The following is a 17,500-nucleotide window of genomic DNA, read 5'->3' on the forward strand; positions in this document are numbered from 1 at the left end:
AGAATAATAACATTAGAATAAATCTATTATATGGAAAAAAAAATTCAAAATATCAAAAGGAAGAGGAATACGATAGAATAGTGTGCTCGAGTGCACCCTCAAGCAAGAGAACTCTACCCCAAGGCAGTGTAAGACCACGATACAGAGCCTAGGGCACTACCTAAGACTAGAGAACAATGGTTTGAATTTGGAGTGTCCTCTTAGAAGACCTGCTTGCCATAGCTAAAGTCTCTCTTCTACCCTCACCAAAGGGAAAGTGGCCCCGGAACAATTAGTGGAGTAATTAACCCCTTGGGTTAAGAAGAATTGTTTGGTAATCTCAATGTTGTAAGGTGTATGAGGACAGAGGAGAATCTGTAAAGAATATGCCAGACTATTCGGTGTATGTGTAGGCAAAGGTTAAGTGACCCGTAACCAGTGAGAAGGATCTTATGTAGTACTGTCTGGACAGTCAAATGACCCCCATAGCACTCTAGCAGTAGTATCTCAACGGGTGGCTGGTGGCCTGGCCAGCCTACTACATTGTAAATAATCAGTTTCATGACGTACAATGGAAAACTTCACTTTTCGAGTTATGATTGTTGTTATGTTTGAAAACCACCTGGCCCCCGTTTGTGTGGATGGCCGAGAGAGAGAGAGAGAGATGGATGGTTCTATCAAGTTAGTAAAGGCATGCACCGGCTGTGCTAGCATGGTCTACTTTAAGATTTCATTCATATCACAATTTAAAAAATCCCTCCACTCCTCTTATGGCGTTAATGTGACTTTTGGATCTCTAAACGAATTCGATACGTAAAACATTACCGATGGGTAAATCTTTGTTTAACATCAATTTGAACACAATTCATATCGATCTTCTCAGACTGTCTGTACCATACTGTATGTGGTACTACTGTAGGTGTACAGTTAATTTCACTTTCCTCTTGGTAAGGGTAGAAGAGGCTCTTTAGCTATGGTAAGCAGCTCTTCTAGGAGAAGGACACTCCAAAATCAAACCATTGTTCTCTAGTCTTGGGTAGTGCCATAACCTCTGTACCATGGTCTTTCACTCTCTTGGGTTAGAGTTCTCTTGCCTGAGGGTTCACTCGGGCACACTGTTCTATCTAGTTTCTCTTCCAACTGTTTTGTTGAATTTTTATAGTTTATATAGGAAATATTTATTTCAATGTTTTTACTGTTCTGGAAAGATTTTACCTTTCCTTGTTTCCTTTCCTCACTAGGCTATTTTCTCTGTTGCATATAGCATCATGCTTTTCCAACTAGGGTTGTAGCTTAGCATTTAATAATAATAATAATTCATACCTTCTCCATACTAGTGTACATAGTATTCTAATTTTTTATTCCAGTTGTGATCAGATTGTGGAGTGATATAGGACTAATCTGGCTGTTGAATCGTTGAAACTTGACACGTTCAAACTTATTGTAAAATCTTTTCTGTGTTACGGGTTGATATGTCTCGTTTTATAGCTTATTTATGACTGATTTATTCTAACGTTGTTACTGAACTAAAAACTTTTTTTTTTTTTTTTGTTCATTAGAGTATTTATGTCCGTTCCTCAATAGACTACTTTTCATATTGGAGTCCTTGGGCTTGTACCATCCTGCTTTGCCAACGGGGTTAGTAGTCTAGCTAATAAGAATAATAATAATAATAATAACTATAACCAAATCTGTACGTACTGAATCGAATCGGTTTTGCCCAGGCAAGGGATGATAGGGTGCAGTTCATAATATTGTTTATACGTTATACACACGTGTGTGTATGTATATATATATATATATATATATATATATATATATATATATATATATATATATATATACATTCATTCATACATATATAGCCTTTTTGTGGTAGTTGTGTAGTTTATGATACGTGCTCATCCTTTGTATGTCCATTTGAGTAGAGCATTATAGCGAGTGATAGTGAATAAATAGTTTCATTTGCAGTGAACACACCCAACGAGAATTATTATTGCGTCATTTATTGCATCATCATTTATACACTGGTGCCCTCTCTCTCTCTCTCTCTCTCTCTCTCTCTCTCTCTCTCTCTCTCTCTCTCTCTCTCTAGATAATATTATTATTATTGTTAGCTAAGCCACAACCCTAGTTGGAAAAGCAGGATGCTATTAGCATAAGGGTTCCAAGAGGGAAAATAGCCCAGTAATTAAAGGAAACCGAAAAAAAAAATAGTGTCTGGACGTACCCTCAAACAAGAGAACTCTAGCCAAAGGCAGTAGAAGACCATGGTTCAGAGGATATGACACTACCCAAAGCTAGAGAACAATGGTTTGATTTTAGAGTGTTCTCCTTTCCGCTTGGTAAAGGTAGGATATACTTTTAGTCTCTTCCACCCTTACCAAGTGGAAAGTAGCCAGTGAACAAGTACAGTAAATCAGTAGTTAACTTCTTAAGAGAGAGAAGAAATTATCGGTTATCTTAGTGTTTCCAGGTGTATGAGAACAGAGAATGTTTAAAGAATAGGCCAGACTATTCGGTGTATGTGTTAGAAAAGGAAAAATGAGCCGTAACGAGAGAGGTATCCATTTTAGTACCATCTGGCCAGTCAAAGGATTCAATAACTAGTACAGTGTAGTAGTATCTCAATTTATAGACCTATGTGCATCTCTAGCCATTCAATGTACGCGCTAAGTGCCCAACTCTTATTTCTATGATAAATTCTTTGGCTTTATTTTGAAATATTGAAATTTAGATATAAAGCATTTTTAATAACCGTTTAAACCTTTTTTTTCCAGCTCATCTCTACGGCCCAGATCGCCCTCTACACGGTTATGTTGACGATCTCGATCTCCGAAGACTACACCGACACTCAAGGTCTCTCTCTCTCTCTCTCTCTCTCTCTCTCTCTCTCTCTCTCTCTCTCTCTCTCTCTCTCTCTCAATTATTTTATTGGGTGATAAAATTAAAGAAAATATTATTTTGAATTTCTGAATTCTCTCAATTCTCATTTTTCCTTTTACGTCATCTGTTTATTTATGGATTTTTAAAAAGACCTTTACTGTTATGTTTTGTTAAGTTTAACGTTTATCTATTTACTTAAAATGGAAAATCACTTGCTGCTAATGTACCTTAGAGTTATCAAACTTTTTGTGGGCGCTACCAGTAGTGTTGCTGAAGATGTCCCGTTATCTTCCTTATCATATCTATATCTCGATGACACTGCCTCGTGAAGTTGCTACTAAACTAGTCCCATTGATCATTTATCAACACTGGATTTAGCTAGATATGATTTGAAAGCGATTCGTTGTGCTTATTTTTTTTCATTGATCTTTAAGTGAAAGTTCTACTTATGAAATTAGTTTTTAAGACTGAGTAATACTGACTTTAGCCACTCCTTAATTTGTATTTTCAACTGCATTTAGATGTCTCTATCGTTAAGCTTTTAGAAAGACACTATATTGGTGAGATCTTATCAGCTCTAGTTTGTTATTTGGTTTATAGTTTTCAATAGTTTTAGCTACAAGAAGTTCCGATTTGCCTATTATTAACGGTATGCCAAGGTTCCGATTTGCCTGTTATTAACGGTATGCCAAGGTTCCGATTTGCCTGTTATTAACGGTATGCCAAGGTTCCCGTGAATCAGATTAGTTTATGGCAATACAACTCAAAAATAGAATACTTTATCTACCAGATTATCACCCTATTCTAAGGATAACCATAAATTGCCATGAGAAATATTGCAACATCTCTAACTTATAAGTTTCAACCCTTTGTAGCTGAAGAATTGCTTGGCATGTGTCTATACTATGTGTTGTTTTCTTGATGTTATTAATAGCAGATACTATACTCGTATTGGTTTATTTGATTTTGATTCAGTTCAACCCATTGCCGTTTGAAGATGCCATAACAAGTATTTGTTTTCCTATATTTACGGGAAAGTGGAACTACGCCTAAAGTTTAATTTTTCCAATGGCATCCTAGTTGTTACGCTTATCCTGATTAATTTACTAGCTAAGGATATTCAGTTGTTAACCAGAGATGTTCATAATTATAAAAGCTATTGATTTTCTTAAACAGTGGCATTTGGCAGCGTGTGGATGATTATACTCACTTCGACCTACTTGAGTCTCACCGCGAGAGTGCTGTTTCTCCTCTTTGAGGTATTTATAAACGGCTGCTTGAGTTTTTGGTAAAGGTTCTCTCACCCAAAAATTTTTATAACATTTTGATCTTTGTTGTTGTATTTATATACTATTTAAAGAAACATGAAGATTACTTATTTCATATAGATATAATTGATTTTTTAATCAATCTTTTCTGACAACGTTTTTACTCTGCTCATTTAAGAGGGTATTGTTTTCATAGACATTTTTTTATATTTTAAAAGATTTTAGAGAAGTTTCTATATAACTTAGTGTTTAAAGTTTTATTAAATTTTCAAATAAGAGTTTTATAGTTTTTTAGACCTGGGTTTTATGAACTTCGAAGTTTCATCATTTCTTCTTCCAGAGGCCGATGCTTATATTTTTGTCATAAGTCTCAATCACACTAAAGAAGATTCTTATCCCCATTTTTTTTTTCATTTTCTTTTTTACAGAGGAGATACGAAGAGGCAAAAGGACCAGAATGGCTTTGGTGGTATTCTTCAATGGCCCTCGTCATGTTCAACATCATGCTGGTCGCCTGGTTTGGGCTACTCACGGACATCATCCCAGCTACTATTTGCGCTGTCTCTTCTATCTTCTACATTATCTTCTTCAAATTTGCCTCGAAAGATATTAAAAACATCAGCGATAATGATCCACGGGTGAGGATGAGTATTCTCGTTTTTATTTATATTTTTAGGTTTTGATTACGAGTTTAATTTTCTCTTGTTTTGTTACTACTGGAAATTTCTATGATGAAACTTAATGCTGTCAGCCATGGCCAAACCATCGATGACCGATTATGGAAAATTGGCGAAGTTTGTAAAACGCCTGTGTGAGATTATCCCATTCAGGGTTAGCGCCATCTGTTTACCTTATACAGTACTATAATTCCTACTGTGTTTCAAACCTTAACCTGACTTCTCAAGTAGGGTCTAAAGCTTCTAGTGTTCTATTTAGTAAAGGTTGGGATGGTGCACAATATGTTACAGATTTGAAATTGTAGGATTAATAATCCTTACAGCATCCACTTGGCCTTGTGAATTGCATTGATACTCTCATTCGTAGCCTTTGCTTTACCTCTGCTGTCCAACCTCTACTAACTTTACTTGAGCGTAACTGCTGGTTTTTCCTTCCGAAGTTCAAGTTTCATTTGGGCGCTGAATGGCTTTACAGGCCCCAGTTCCGGGCTTTATAGCCCAAATTCACAATTCCAATACAGCAACAACAATATCCATATAAAAAAAACTTGGGTGAAGTCAGTCTCGAACGTTATATTCTGTAATTATTAAACATTGTCTATTTGTTACGGCGAACAGGAAGAAAAACACCATAGCCTCTAAACCATGGTTTTCCACTGTCTTAGGGTAGAGTTGTCTTACTTGAGGGTACACTCGGGCACAGTAATCTTTTATATTTCTTTTCCTCTTGTTTTGTTAAAGTTTTTATAGTTTATATAGGAAATATTTGTTTAAATGTTCTTACTGCTCTAAAAATATTTTGTTCTTCCTTGTTTCTTTTTCTCACTGGGCTATTTTCCCTGTTGGGGCCCCTGGGCTTGTAGCCTCCTGCTTTTCCAACTAGGGTTGTAGCTTAGCAAATAATAATAATAATAATAATGAAGTAAAGGAGTAGCATTTCCGGCAAGATTACTCATACCTTATACAGCCCAGTTACCAAGAGTACCACTTGGTGTCTTGTCTGTGGAACACGCTTATGGTGGTGATATGATAAGCTGAGATTAGCCGTTGTGTTAAGGTCTGCAAGCTTTCATAGATAGAGCTCTTTTCTGACTAGAAGGACCAGGAGATCATACTTCTATGCAAATATATGATAACACTAGATAGGTGCAACTTTGGACAGGTATTAGGTTTGGAACGTGTAGTTTCCCTCGTTAAATGTCGCTCACTATCACGCTAATTGCCATTTTGAACTACAAAAATTTTGATGGGAAGACTTTGAAATAAAAGACATATAATAAAGTAAAACAATTTAATTATATGAATCCACTCAAAAATTATATAATGTATATATATATATATATATATATATATATATATATATATATATATATATATATATATATATATATATAATGTAGAAAATCCAACGAACATTCACAATTATTTGCTGTCGATCTTGTAAAACAGTGTCTTTCTCATCAATCACAGAAATTTTCATTTGGAAATGTGAATTCTTCTAGGAACAATCTACTCTACCGCCAAAATTCTGCTAGGAACAATTTACTCTACCGCCAAAAATAACCATTCAACCCCTACTGAAATAAACGTTTGCTGTGGCTTTTCTATAGCAGATATCAACATGAAAATTGGTATGGACAAAGTAGATATCTATCCCATCCATCCCTGAAAATTTCATTTAGATATGAGAAGTATTCTACGAGTAATTTACGGTGCCGCTGAAAATCGGCCTCCCGCCGATATCGAAATATGGCTGTGACCATTCTATGGCAGGTATCAATACGAATATTGGTATGAAGGTAGTTCACATAACACACATCAAACCCTGTGAAAATCATTTGGATATCTGGAAAACTCCTCGTCACTGATTTTTCTTAGCTAAAAGTCGTCTCTTCACTTACGAACTAAAGTGACAGCCAGGACATGTCTATAGCAGGTATGAGCATGAAAATTGTCAGGAACGAAGATTATATATATATATATATATATATATATATATATATATATATATATATATATATATATATATATATATATATATATATATATATATATATATATATATATATATATAATTTATATATATATATATATATATATATATATATATATATATATATATATATATAATCCCTTGAAATTTCCTTTGAATATATTTAGTGGTATAGGAGTTAGTGACTCCGCCGCGGAAATTATCAGCCTCCCCCCCCCCCCCCCCCCATCTCAACGCCTCAGCTCCGAAATCTATGGCTAGGGAATGACTGCTACGCGGTCGACTGGGCTATGGGATGGTTGAGATTCGTTCGCGAAAATTTTGGCATTTCATATAAGGTCACTCTGAGGTCACTCACGTCGTTCGCAACAATTAAAGCTCAGGAATGTTGCCAATTAAGTTTGATTATTTGAAATAAAGTATTTCTTTCTTACTACGAGAGATTTAATTCTTCCCACTCTTGGAAAAAAGGTCAAAACGGCGCTCTCTCTCTCTCTCTCTCTCTCTCTCTCTCTCTCTCTCTCTCTCTCTCTCTCTGGCCTGAAAGCTCTAAGCCAACGAGCAGAAAGGCAGTAACTAGTATCGAATACACGTTAAGCAATAACGAGCGTGTTCTATTTTTAATAATTAGTAGTTTGTTGATAACCGCAAACTCGGTCACCAACGGGACATGTCAGTTCCTGTATTTCTATTTCGTTTAAGATAAAGTATTAAATGCAAATTTAGTCTTAACAGGTTTCCGAGTGTCACCAATGGTTTTTATTGTGTAATTCAAATTGAACACCTCAGAAGAATATTTCATGTTAGATCTCAAGAAGATAAGTTAATCTATAGTGTATGTCTAATTGCGTCTTTTGTCAAATTTACTCAAATGTGCAAATACAGTTTTATCTTTTTATTTTCAGGCCCAAACTAGAACAAACGGGCGGTCGTCGACTGAAAACAGTAGGCCTAACTCTCGTGTGAGTAACCGTAGTGAACCTTCAATTGGGCCAGATGAGCCTCCTCTCAAATAGGCAAAAGCTGCAGGGAGTTGCATGTGGAACTGCAATTATTGCAAGACATTCCGGAAACATCATACTTGCGTACATTTTTACCCGTGAATTGCAACCTTTGCTTTGCAAACTTTGGTGACGGGAACACCTTGTGGCTAGAAAGAAGTCTAGTGAAGACACTTGAGCATTTTGTGTAGGTGTTCCATTGAAATGGATAAAGCTATTCAAGGAAAATAAATCTTTTATCTTTATCACTAGAAAGGATTTTTTCGTTCACATAAGTGTATTTAATAATCTGTACTTTGAAGCTGGAAGCTTTTTATCTGGAGAATATTGTAAAAGTTAAAATAAAGTTTTTTTTTCAAGTTTGGGTTTTCTACTCGATTTATATTTTGTGATGATTTCCAATGTATATGTGATTCTCTCTCTCTCTCTCTCTCTCTCTCTCACCAGGTAGCAAATATATATATATATATATATATATATATATATATATATATATATATATATATATAATAAATTTCTACCTCATACTTGGGATCGAACGCTAGCCCCTTCTAATGAAAGGCCAGGTCGAAACCAACCATGCCACGAGAGACCATAAAAGAAATTGGAACCTGACGCTACCTAGCTGTCCGAGGATTTACCTGGCGAGACATCAGTCTCTTACCGGCGAGTTTTACCCAATTTCTCGGCCCACCACGTGACACAATTGGTAGTAATTCATTCAAATTACCCTTAATGAGTCAATATGGATAAATATCAACACAATATCGTGTTTCAAATAGAAATAAATTTCTACCTCATACTTGGGATCGAACGCTAGCCCCTTCTAATTAAAGGCCAGGTCGAAACTAACCATGCCACGAGAGACCATAAAAGAAATTGGAACCTGACGCTACCTAGCTGTCCGAGGATTTACCTGGCGAGACATCAGTCTCTTACCAGCGAGTTTTACCCAATTTCCCGGCCCACCACGTGACACAATTGGTAGTAATTCATTCAAATTACCCCTAATGAGTCAATATGGATAAATATCAACACAATATCGTGTTCAAATAGAAATAAATTTCTACATCATACTTGGGATCGAACGCTAGCCCCTTCTAATGAAAGGCCAGGTCGAAACCAACCATGCCACGAGAGACCATAAAAGAAATTGGAACCTGACGCTACCTAGCTGTCCGATGATTTACCTGGCGAGACATCAGTCTCTTACCAGCGAGTTTTACCCAATTTCCCGGCCCACCACGTGACACAATTGGTAGTAATTCATTCAAATTACCCCTAATGAGTCAATATGGATAAATATCAACACAATATCGTGTTCAAATAGAAATAAATTTCTACATCATACTTGGGATCGAACACTAGCCCCTTCTAATGAAAGGCCAGGTCGAAACCAACCATGCCACGAGAGACCATAAAAGAAATTGGAACCTGACGCTACCTAGCTGTCCGATGATTTACCTGGCGAGACATCAGTCTCTTACCAGCGAGTTTTACCCAATTTCCCGGCCCACCACGTGACACAATTGGTAGTAATTCATTCAAATTACCCCTAATGAGTCAATATGGATAAATATCAACACAATATCGTGTTCAAATAGAAATAAATTTTTACCTCATACTTGGGATCGAACGCTAGGTAGCATCAGGTTCCAATTTCTTTTATGGTCTCTTGTGGCATGGTTGGTTTCGACCTGGCCTTTCATTAGAAGGGGCTAGCGTTCGATCCCTAGTATGAGGTAGAATTTATTTCTATTTGAACACGATATTGTGTTGATATTTATACATATTGACTCATTAGGGGTAATTTGAATGATTTACTACCAATTGTGTCACGTGGTGGGCCGGGAAATTGGGTAAAACTCGCTGGTAAGAGACTGATGTCTCGCCAGGTAAATCCTCGGACAGCTAGGTAGCGTCAGGTTCCAATTTCTTTTATGGTCTCTCGTGGCATGGTTGGTTTCGACCTGGCCTTTCATTAGAAGGGGCTGGCGTTCGATCCCAAGTATGAGGTAGAAATTTATTTCTATTTGAACACGATATTTTGTTGATATTTATCCATATTGACTCATTAGGGGTAATTTGAATGAATTACTACCAATTGTGTCACGTGGTGGGCCGGGAAATTGGGTAAAACTCGCTGGTAAGAGACTGATGTCTCGCCAGGTAAATCCTCGGACAGCTAGGTAGCGTCAGGTTCCAATTTCTTTTATGGTCTCTCGTGGCATGGTTGGTTTTGACCTGGCCTTTCATTAGAAGGGGCTAGCGTTCGATCCCAAGTATGAGGTAGAAATTTATTTCTATTTGAACACGATATTGTGTTGATATTTATCCATATTGACTCATTAGGGGTAATTTGAATGAATTACTACCAATTGTGTCACGTGGTGGGCCGGGAAATTGGGTAAAACTCGCTGGTAAGACACTGATGTCTCGCCAGGTAAATCCTCGGACAGCTAGGTAGCGTCAGGTTCCAATTTCTTTTATGGTCTATCGTGGCATGGTTGGTTTCGACCTGGCCTTTCATTAGAAGGGGCTAGCGTTCGATCCCAAGTATGAGGTAGAAATTTATTTCTATTTGAACACGATATTGTGTTGATATTTATCCATATTGACTCATTAGGGGTAATTTGAATGAATTACTACCAATTGTGTCACGTGGTGGGCCGGGAAATTGGGTAAAACTCGCTGGTGAGAGACTGATGTCTCGCCAGGTAAATCCTCGGACAGCTAGGTAGCATCAGGTTCCAATTTCTTTTATGGTCTCTCGTGGCATGGTTGGTTTTGACCTGGCCTTTCATTAGAAGGGGCTAGCGTTCGATCCCAAGTATGAGGTAGAAATTTATTTCTATTTGAACACGATATTGTGTTGATATTTATCCATATTGACTCATTAGGGGTAATTTGAATGAATTACTACCAATTGTGTCACGTGGTGGGCCGGGAAATTGGGTAAAACTCGCTGGTAAGAGACTGATGTCTCGCCAGGTAAATCCTCGGACAGCTAGGTAGCGTCAGGTTCCAATTTCTTTTATGGTCTCTCGTGGCATGGTTGGTTTTGACCTGGCCTTTCATTAGAAGGGGCTAGCGTTCGATCCCAAGTATGAGGTAGAAATTTATTTCTATTTGAACACGATATTGTGTTGATATTTATCCATATTGACTCATTAGGGGTAATTTGAATGAAGTACTACCAATTGTGTCACGTGGTGGGCCGGGAAATTGGGTAAAACTCGCTGATAAGAGACTGATGTCTCGCCAGGTAAATCCTCGGACAGCTAGGTAGCGTCAGATTCCAATTTCTTTTATGGTCTCTCGTGGCATGGTTAGTTTTGACCTGGCCTTTCATTAGAAGGGGCTAGCGTTCGATCCCAAGTATGAGGTAGAAATTTATTTCTATTTGAACACGATATTGTGTTGATATTTATCCATATTGACTCATTAGGGGTAATTTGAATGAATTACTAACAATTGTGTCACGTGGTGGGCCGGGAAATTGGGTAAAACTCGCTGGTAAGAGACTGATGTCTCGCCAGGTAAATCCTCGGACAGCTAGGTAGCGTCAGGTTCCAATTTCTTTTATGGTCTCTCGTGGCATGGTTGGTTTTGACCTGGCCTTTCATTAGAAGGGGCTAGCGTTCGATCCCAAGTATGAGGTAGAAATTTATTTCTATTTGAACACGATATTGTGTTGATATTTATCCATATACATATATATATATATGTATATATATATATATATATATATATATATATATATATATAATTTGTACCTGGTCAGTGGACATACACCAGGTAGTAATACGGTACCTTGAATATGGTAACTCTAACAAAATGGGAATGCACCAGACCTAGCTTATGAATTCCATTACAATATGCTTATAATGTAAATAACCAATTGTCCAACAAAGAAGGTTATTACAATTTTTTAAGGTCTGTTGTGGTGTGCATCACAGTGCACCTGTTCTCACATAGCTACAGGTGTGAATTGTATTTTTCTTTTTTAATTACTCATGTAGCATTTTAATTGTGAAATGCATTGGGTTGGTCGGGACTTGAGTATACAGTACTGTTGAACACGGGAATTCCTGGTACACCATCATGCTCTGAGGAAAGGCACCCATCACAGCCTTACTGCACGGCGAGTTCTTGTGTTTATCCTAGCCCATTACCTCTGCTATTTCTCCCCCACTTTTTGTTTTTGGTTACTCACCGCGAATTAAGGGTGTGACAGAATGCACAATATTATTATTATTATTATTATTTGCTAAGCTACAACCCTAGCTGGAAAAGCAGGATGCTATAACCCCAAGGGCCCCAACAGGGAAAATAGCCAGTGAGGAAAGGAAACAAGGAAAAATTAAATATTTTAAGAACAGTAACATTAAAATACATATTTCCTATATAAACTATAAAAACTTGAACAAAACAAGAAGAGAAATTAGATAGAATAGTGTGCCCTAGTGTACCGTGAAGCAAGAGAACTCTAACCTTAGACAGTGGAAGACCATGGTACAGAGGCTATGGCACTACCTAAGACTAGAGAACAATCGTTTGACATTGGAGTGTCCTTCTCCTAGAAGAGCTGCTTACAATAGCTAAAGTCTCTCTTTTACCCTTACCAAGAGGAAAGTAGCCACTTAACAATTATAATACTGTAATTATTCCCTTGATCGAAGTAGCGTTTGGTAATATCAGTGTTGTCAGGTGTAAGAGGAAAGACGAAAATGTGTAAAGAATACGGCAGACTATTCGGTGTATGTGTAGGCAAATAAAAAAATGAGCCATAACCAGAGAGAGATCCAATGCATTACTGTCTGGCCAGTCAAAGGATCCAATAACTCTCTAGCGGTAGTGTCTCAACGGGTGGCTGGTGCCCTGACAAACCTACTACCTACATCGAAACAAGGTGTCCCAGGGAAGCTTATGTCTAACTGTACCTCACTCGGTGTACTGTAAGCATGACTTGCTGGGTGTTTGCAGCATTTCTTGGTGGTCAGCTGTTCCTAAATTTTGTCCTACTTCCCGTTTTCTTTATAACATCTTGTGCTGTTCATCCTGTTTTTATCTTAATTTACAGCACAAATGTCGGTATTTCTAGTTTCTTCTAGTTGCAATCTGGCCGTTGAACGGCCCACAGGCCCTAGCGCCTAGCCCCAGACTATATGGGAACTAAAACTAAACACCGACTTTTTCGTTTACATAACCCAAAAGGATGCTCGAGAACATGGGTCCCCACCGTTTTGGTCTACATTCCTTGGAAATTACTAGGTTCCCGTGTACCCTAAAATTGGGGATGAAAAAGAGAAATAATAAAATTGATATTGTGATTTGTCTGTTATTCAGTCTCAATGAAGATTACAGCATGCATTGTGCAGTGCTGGCTATTCTCTCAGATCCAATGTACCGCTGAAGAATAGTAATGAACCAACCACTTTGAGGTACATGTACACTTAGATTCAAAAGTCCGCCGACACTCAAGGGGAATCGTTCGTCAGAGGTCTCTAGTGTTACCATGACAAAACAAAGAAAGAGTTGGTCTTCTTACTACCTTTAAGGAAATGGGCGGAGACTTGTCCAACCTCAGCGAACGCTTAAAAATATTACAAATCGAGTTGCCATATTTCATTCTGTGGTATCATTTGTCCCTCGAGTATTCACTACAAATACATAAAACACACACACACACACACACACATATATATATATATATATATATATATATATATATATATGTATATAATTATTTTTACTATTCTTTTGAAGAGCCCAGTAGACACTTTGAATGGATGGGTAGGTGGGGGGGGGGGGGGGGCTAGGTAGGGGGGGGGATTACTCCTCCCCGGGCAGTCCGACACTGAAGAATTTGAGGAAACAAGGAAGGCATTTGTATTTTAGAGGTTGTGGAAAGAGGTTAAGAAATTCTTGATACAACTTGTAAAATATTGTATCATTGCCTCAATCTAATTTGATAACCGTTAATGTTCCATGAAATATTGCTAACCTAATTCATAATTAGTTCATTTGTAGTAGCTAGTAGCAACCGAATAAATAGCCTTTGTTGTTCTAAGGTTGATTAGTAACCAAAGTTAACTATCAACTTTGCATAATAAATAATCTGTGATGGAAACAGTAAATACTGATGACTGCATAGCATTTTGAATACAATCAGAATTTAGTTTATTGAATCGAAAAGGAATTGTATTGCGGTAAATGAAACCACTATTACATTCTAGCAAAACCTTTTAGAAATTTGCTTTATTGATAAATCATATATAAATGTCTCTTGTCCTCAGAACAACATAATTTTCCAAGATTTTGTAATGAAAGTAAGAAATACTAATTTTCCCGTAATACATTCTCTAATTTTCCAAAAAAAAAAAAAAAAAATATAAGCGCGGGGGGCATGAGCACAAAATGATTTCCTACACTAATACCTTGGCTGTAAGTTATCAGTGATTATGTAATTACTAGTAGCTTTATCTTAAGAAAATTACGTAGATTGATTACGCTGACTTCTAATTTTCGTAATTCAAATAGGCGTAAGTCTCCATGATCAAGTTCCTATTTGTGTTCCTTTCGTTCATTCTTTATTCATTCGTTTATTAAACATCCTCGACATTTTTAAGAAAAATTGCCTTTTTCGCCGGTATTCATCTAAGGCCGTCAATTTTAGTTCCTAGTTTCTCACTATCCCTCCAGAAAAGAAATCTCTCCTGAGCGGCAACAAGAAACACCTGCACTTGACCATTCCAACCTGGAACCTTTCGAAATTTGTGTGAAGCCAAAACGAGATATTCCTTAGCTGGATTAGAAAATAAGGCATTTTGAGCACTATTTCACTCACATTTTTTTATACAATTTCAATCATATGCCTTTATGATTATTCCAGTTAACGAAAATATCTTGGTTGATTTTAAAGCAAACGGGCAAATTATCCTACAGAGTACTTGCGTAATGAGCATATTAATTGGAAAACTTGTGGTATGTGGAGGACTACAGAACATAATGATCTATAGTAACTAAATAGTATAACTTCGAGCCGGACGAATGTTGGTATAAGGATTCTTTCTAACGAATCCTTCAAACACTCATAAGACAACGACTCTCTAATTAAAGATATTATTGTTCCAAAATCTACCATATGTGGATGAGCATTTAAGACTAATATAATAATTCTGTTATCGCTACTCTTTGATAACTATCTCCAATTTTGCCATAGGGCCTCAGTAATTATCAAGCAAATTGAAGCTCTTGTAATAAAGATTGAATTAGCAACAGCATAGATTTTACTGTATATATTTAAAAATTTAGTTTAAATGTCAATGCCAACCATTCTTAGCCACAAATACGGGCGGAAAAGGAAAAGTAAAAACATTTAAGAATAAAGGGCAGGAGGGTTGCGAACTAAAGACTGAGATGGCACATCCCCTTGAATCTGAATGACTTGGGAAATATTTTTCAGTAAAATATCCTTATGTATTCCAAAATGTTCCTATCTATGAATATCTAAAGGCCTATGAAAGTCTTTAGCAATCAATTTAGCATTCTAAAACTAAGTTTTTGGAAGCATAATACAATAATTTTTATTGGAAACATTGCAATATCAAGCGAAAATTTCTCCTGATATGCATGAATGTCTAGAAATCAATTTATATGGTGACCAATTACTACATTCACTATTGTAATCGCTCTCTCTCTCTCTCTCTCTCTCTCTCTCTCTCTCTCTCTCTCTCTCTCTCTCTCTCTCTCTCTATGAATGTCCTCAAGGAGTCAAGGCTCGTATAACTCATTTATGGCGTTTTTATGAATACTTTACAGCATCGAGCCATAAATGAAACTGGAACAAGACTAATGTCGGATCTCCGAACAATATAATGTAGCTGTTAACGGAAGGAATTGTTAAGTTATGCCACTCCATTAATTTCTACATGCTTATACAGATTCTAGATATATAAATATATATATATATATATATATATATATATATATATATATATATATATATATATATATATATATATATATATATATAATGTGTGTGCGTTTGTGTGTGTGTTTTGTGTATTTGTATTGGATAGTTGAGATGTCAAATGATACAACAGCATAAAATATGGCAACAAGATTTGTAATATTTTCCAGCGTTCGCTGAGCTTGGACAAGGCTCCGCCTATCTCCTAAGAAGTAGTAAGAAATGCAACTCTTTATTTGTTTTGTCATGGTAACACTAGAGACCTCTGACGAGCGATTCTCCCTGAGTGTCGGCGGACTTTTGAATCTAAGTGTACCTCGGGGTGAGAATCCCTGCTTTAGAAGCTCATCTTTTATGAAGTTTTTATTTCTGAGATAAACTGACGGTGGTAAAACGAAAAGACAGTAAATCTGTAATATTTATTAAGTTCTGTAGTTGTCGATGATTGTTTCGATTTTCATTGGGCTCTGAATTAAATGTAATATTGTAGATTTACAGAGATGGCAGGAGGTAAACATTTGAAGCTACAGGTTAATATAACAGAATTTCATTTAATGTCGTATATTGGAATACTGCATATACTATTATCTTGGGAGCTTTGTCGCTAAAATCATAACCTTTCACAAATATCGTTTAGTTAAATACTGAGAAACTGAACAGGTCCACTCGGAGTTTGAAAACTTTTCATAAACCAATTAATCTTCTACAACGTTCTGTTTTTCAATCATCTAACCGACGTTTAAATAACTGTTTTCAAAAAGTTACATTTTATATCATAAGTTATTTATGCAAAGAAATAAAAACCCTTGAAGTAAATAAAACTGATCAAGCTCCTGCTTCTGCTTAAGTCTGAGCGAGATCAGTCTGAAGGTAACCATTGGACAGCGTTGACGGTTGTCGGTTCTTCTGGGTAAGGTCTAGGTCTTGCCATTATGGAGACGGGTGTCATTCCTTCGCAAAGATGTCTCAAATTGTGCGTGGAGCAGGTAAGTTTATAGCATTTCACGAGTTTAGTTTATATCTTATCAATAATGTAAATATATACTTTTTATTATTTAAGAAAATAACAACATAATATGGTACTAATAATCCTGTATGTTTGATAACCAATTATCAGGAATTTTTTAGGCTTCTGCGAATAGCAGGTACTACAACTTTTTTCCACCCTTCTCAGTGGCCTCCCTTCATCGACAGCATCAGGGGGACGGAGCCAAACTTGAAAGTGACTGGGATAATGGTGAATTTGGTGGACATCTTATCTAGGCAACTTGGGATGTGGTGACTGCAATTAATCTTAGTTTTTTTCTGTTGATAAATGATTTTTTATTCTGCACTGTAGAATTTTCCCCTCGTTAATAGTAATGACAGTTATATTGATAATGATAAACTCAATAAGAATATTTGTTATTTATAAAGAATGACATTTTTATGCAATTTTAAGTGACGATTATAATGATAATGATAATGGTCACTAATTCACATTTCTCTTGACATGAGCATTATCATCATCATCATCATCTCCTCCCACCCCTATTGACGAAAAGGGCCTCGGTTAGATTTCGCTAGTCATCTCTATCTTGAGATTTTAAATCACTTTCTCCCCACATCATTTTCTACTTCACGCTTCATAGTCCTATTCCATGTAGGCTTGGGTCTTCCAAACCTTCTAGTGCTTTGTGGAGTCCAGTTGAAAGTTTGTTGAACTAATCTCTCTTGGGGAG

The 17,500-nt window shown here is 36.6% G+C and overlaps 2 protein-coding genes across 2 annotated transcripts in view; both read left to right on the plus strand.

The window, feature by feature from the left end:
• Window positions 1-8,152, plus strand: part of LOC137646951 (uncharacterized) — a 10,163-nt gene extending 2,011 nt beyond the window's left edge. Inside the window, exons 2-5 of the mRNA XM_068380022.1 lie at window positions 2,760-2,838; window positions 4,042-4,124; window positions 4,562-4,771; window positions 7,709-8,152. Coding sequence (XP_068236123.1) covers window positions 2,760-2,838; window positions 4,042-4,124; window positions 4,562-4,771; window positions 7,709-7,819 — 483 coding nt within the window. The 3' untranslated portion in view covers window positions 7,820-8,152. The remainder of the gene's footprint in view (window positions 1-2,759; window positions 2,839-4,041; window positions 4,125-4,561; window positions 4,772-7,708) is intronic.
• Window positions 8,153-16,634: 8,482 nt separating this feature from the next.
• The window catches only part of LOC137646952 (glutamate [NMDA] receptor subunit 1-like), a 21,393-nt gene continuing 20,527 nt past the window's right edge, over window positions 16,635-17,500 (plus strand). The window contains exons 1-2 of the mRNA XM_068380023.1: window positions 16,635-16,765; window positions 16,954-17,057. Coding sequence (XP_068236124.1) covers window positions 16,712-16,765; window positions 16,954-17,057 — 158 coding nt within the window. The 5' untranslated portion in view covers window positions 16,635-16,711. The remainder of the gene's footprint in view (window positions 16,766-16,953; window positions 17,058-17,500) is intronic.

Source organism: Palaemon carinicauda, chromosome 9 (assembly GCF_036898095.1).
Source record: "Palaemon carinicauda isolate YSFRI2023 chromosome 9, ASM3689809v2, whole genome shotgun sequence".
NCBI lineage: Eukaryota > Metazoa > Arthropoda > Malacostraca > Decapoda > Palaemonidae > Palaemon > Palaemon carinicauda.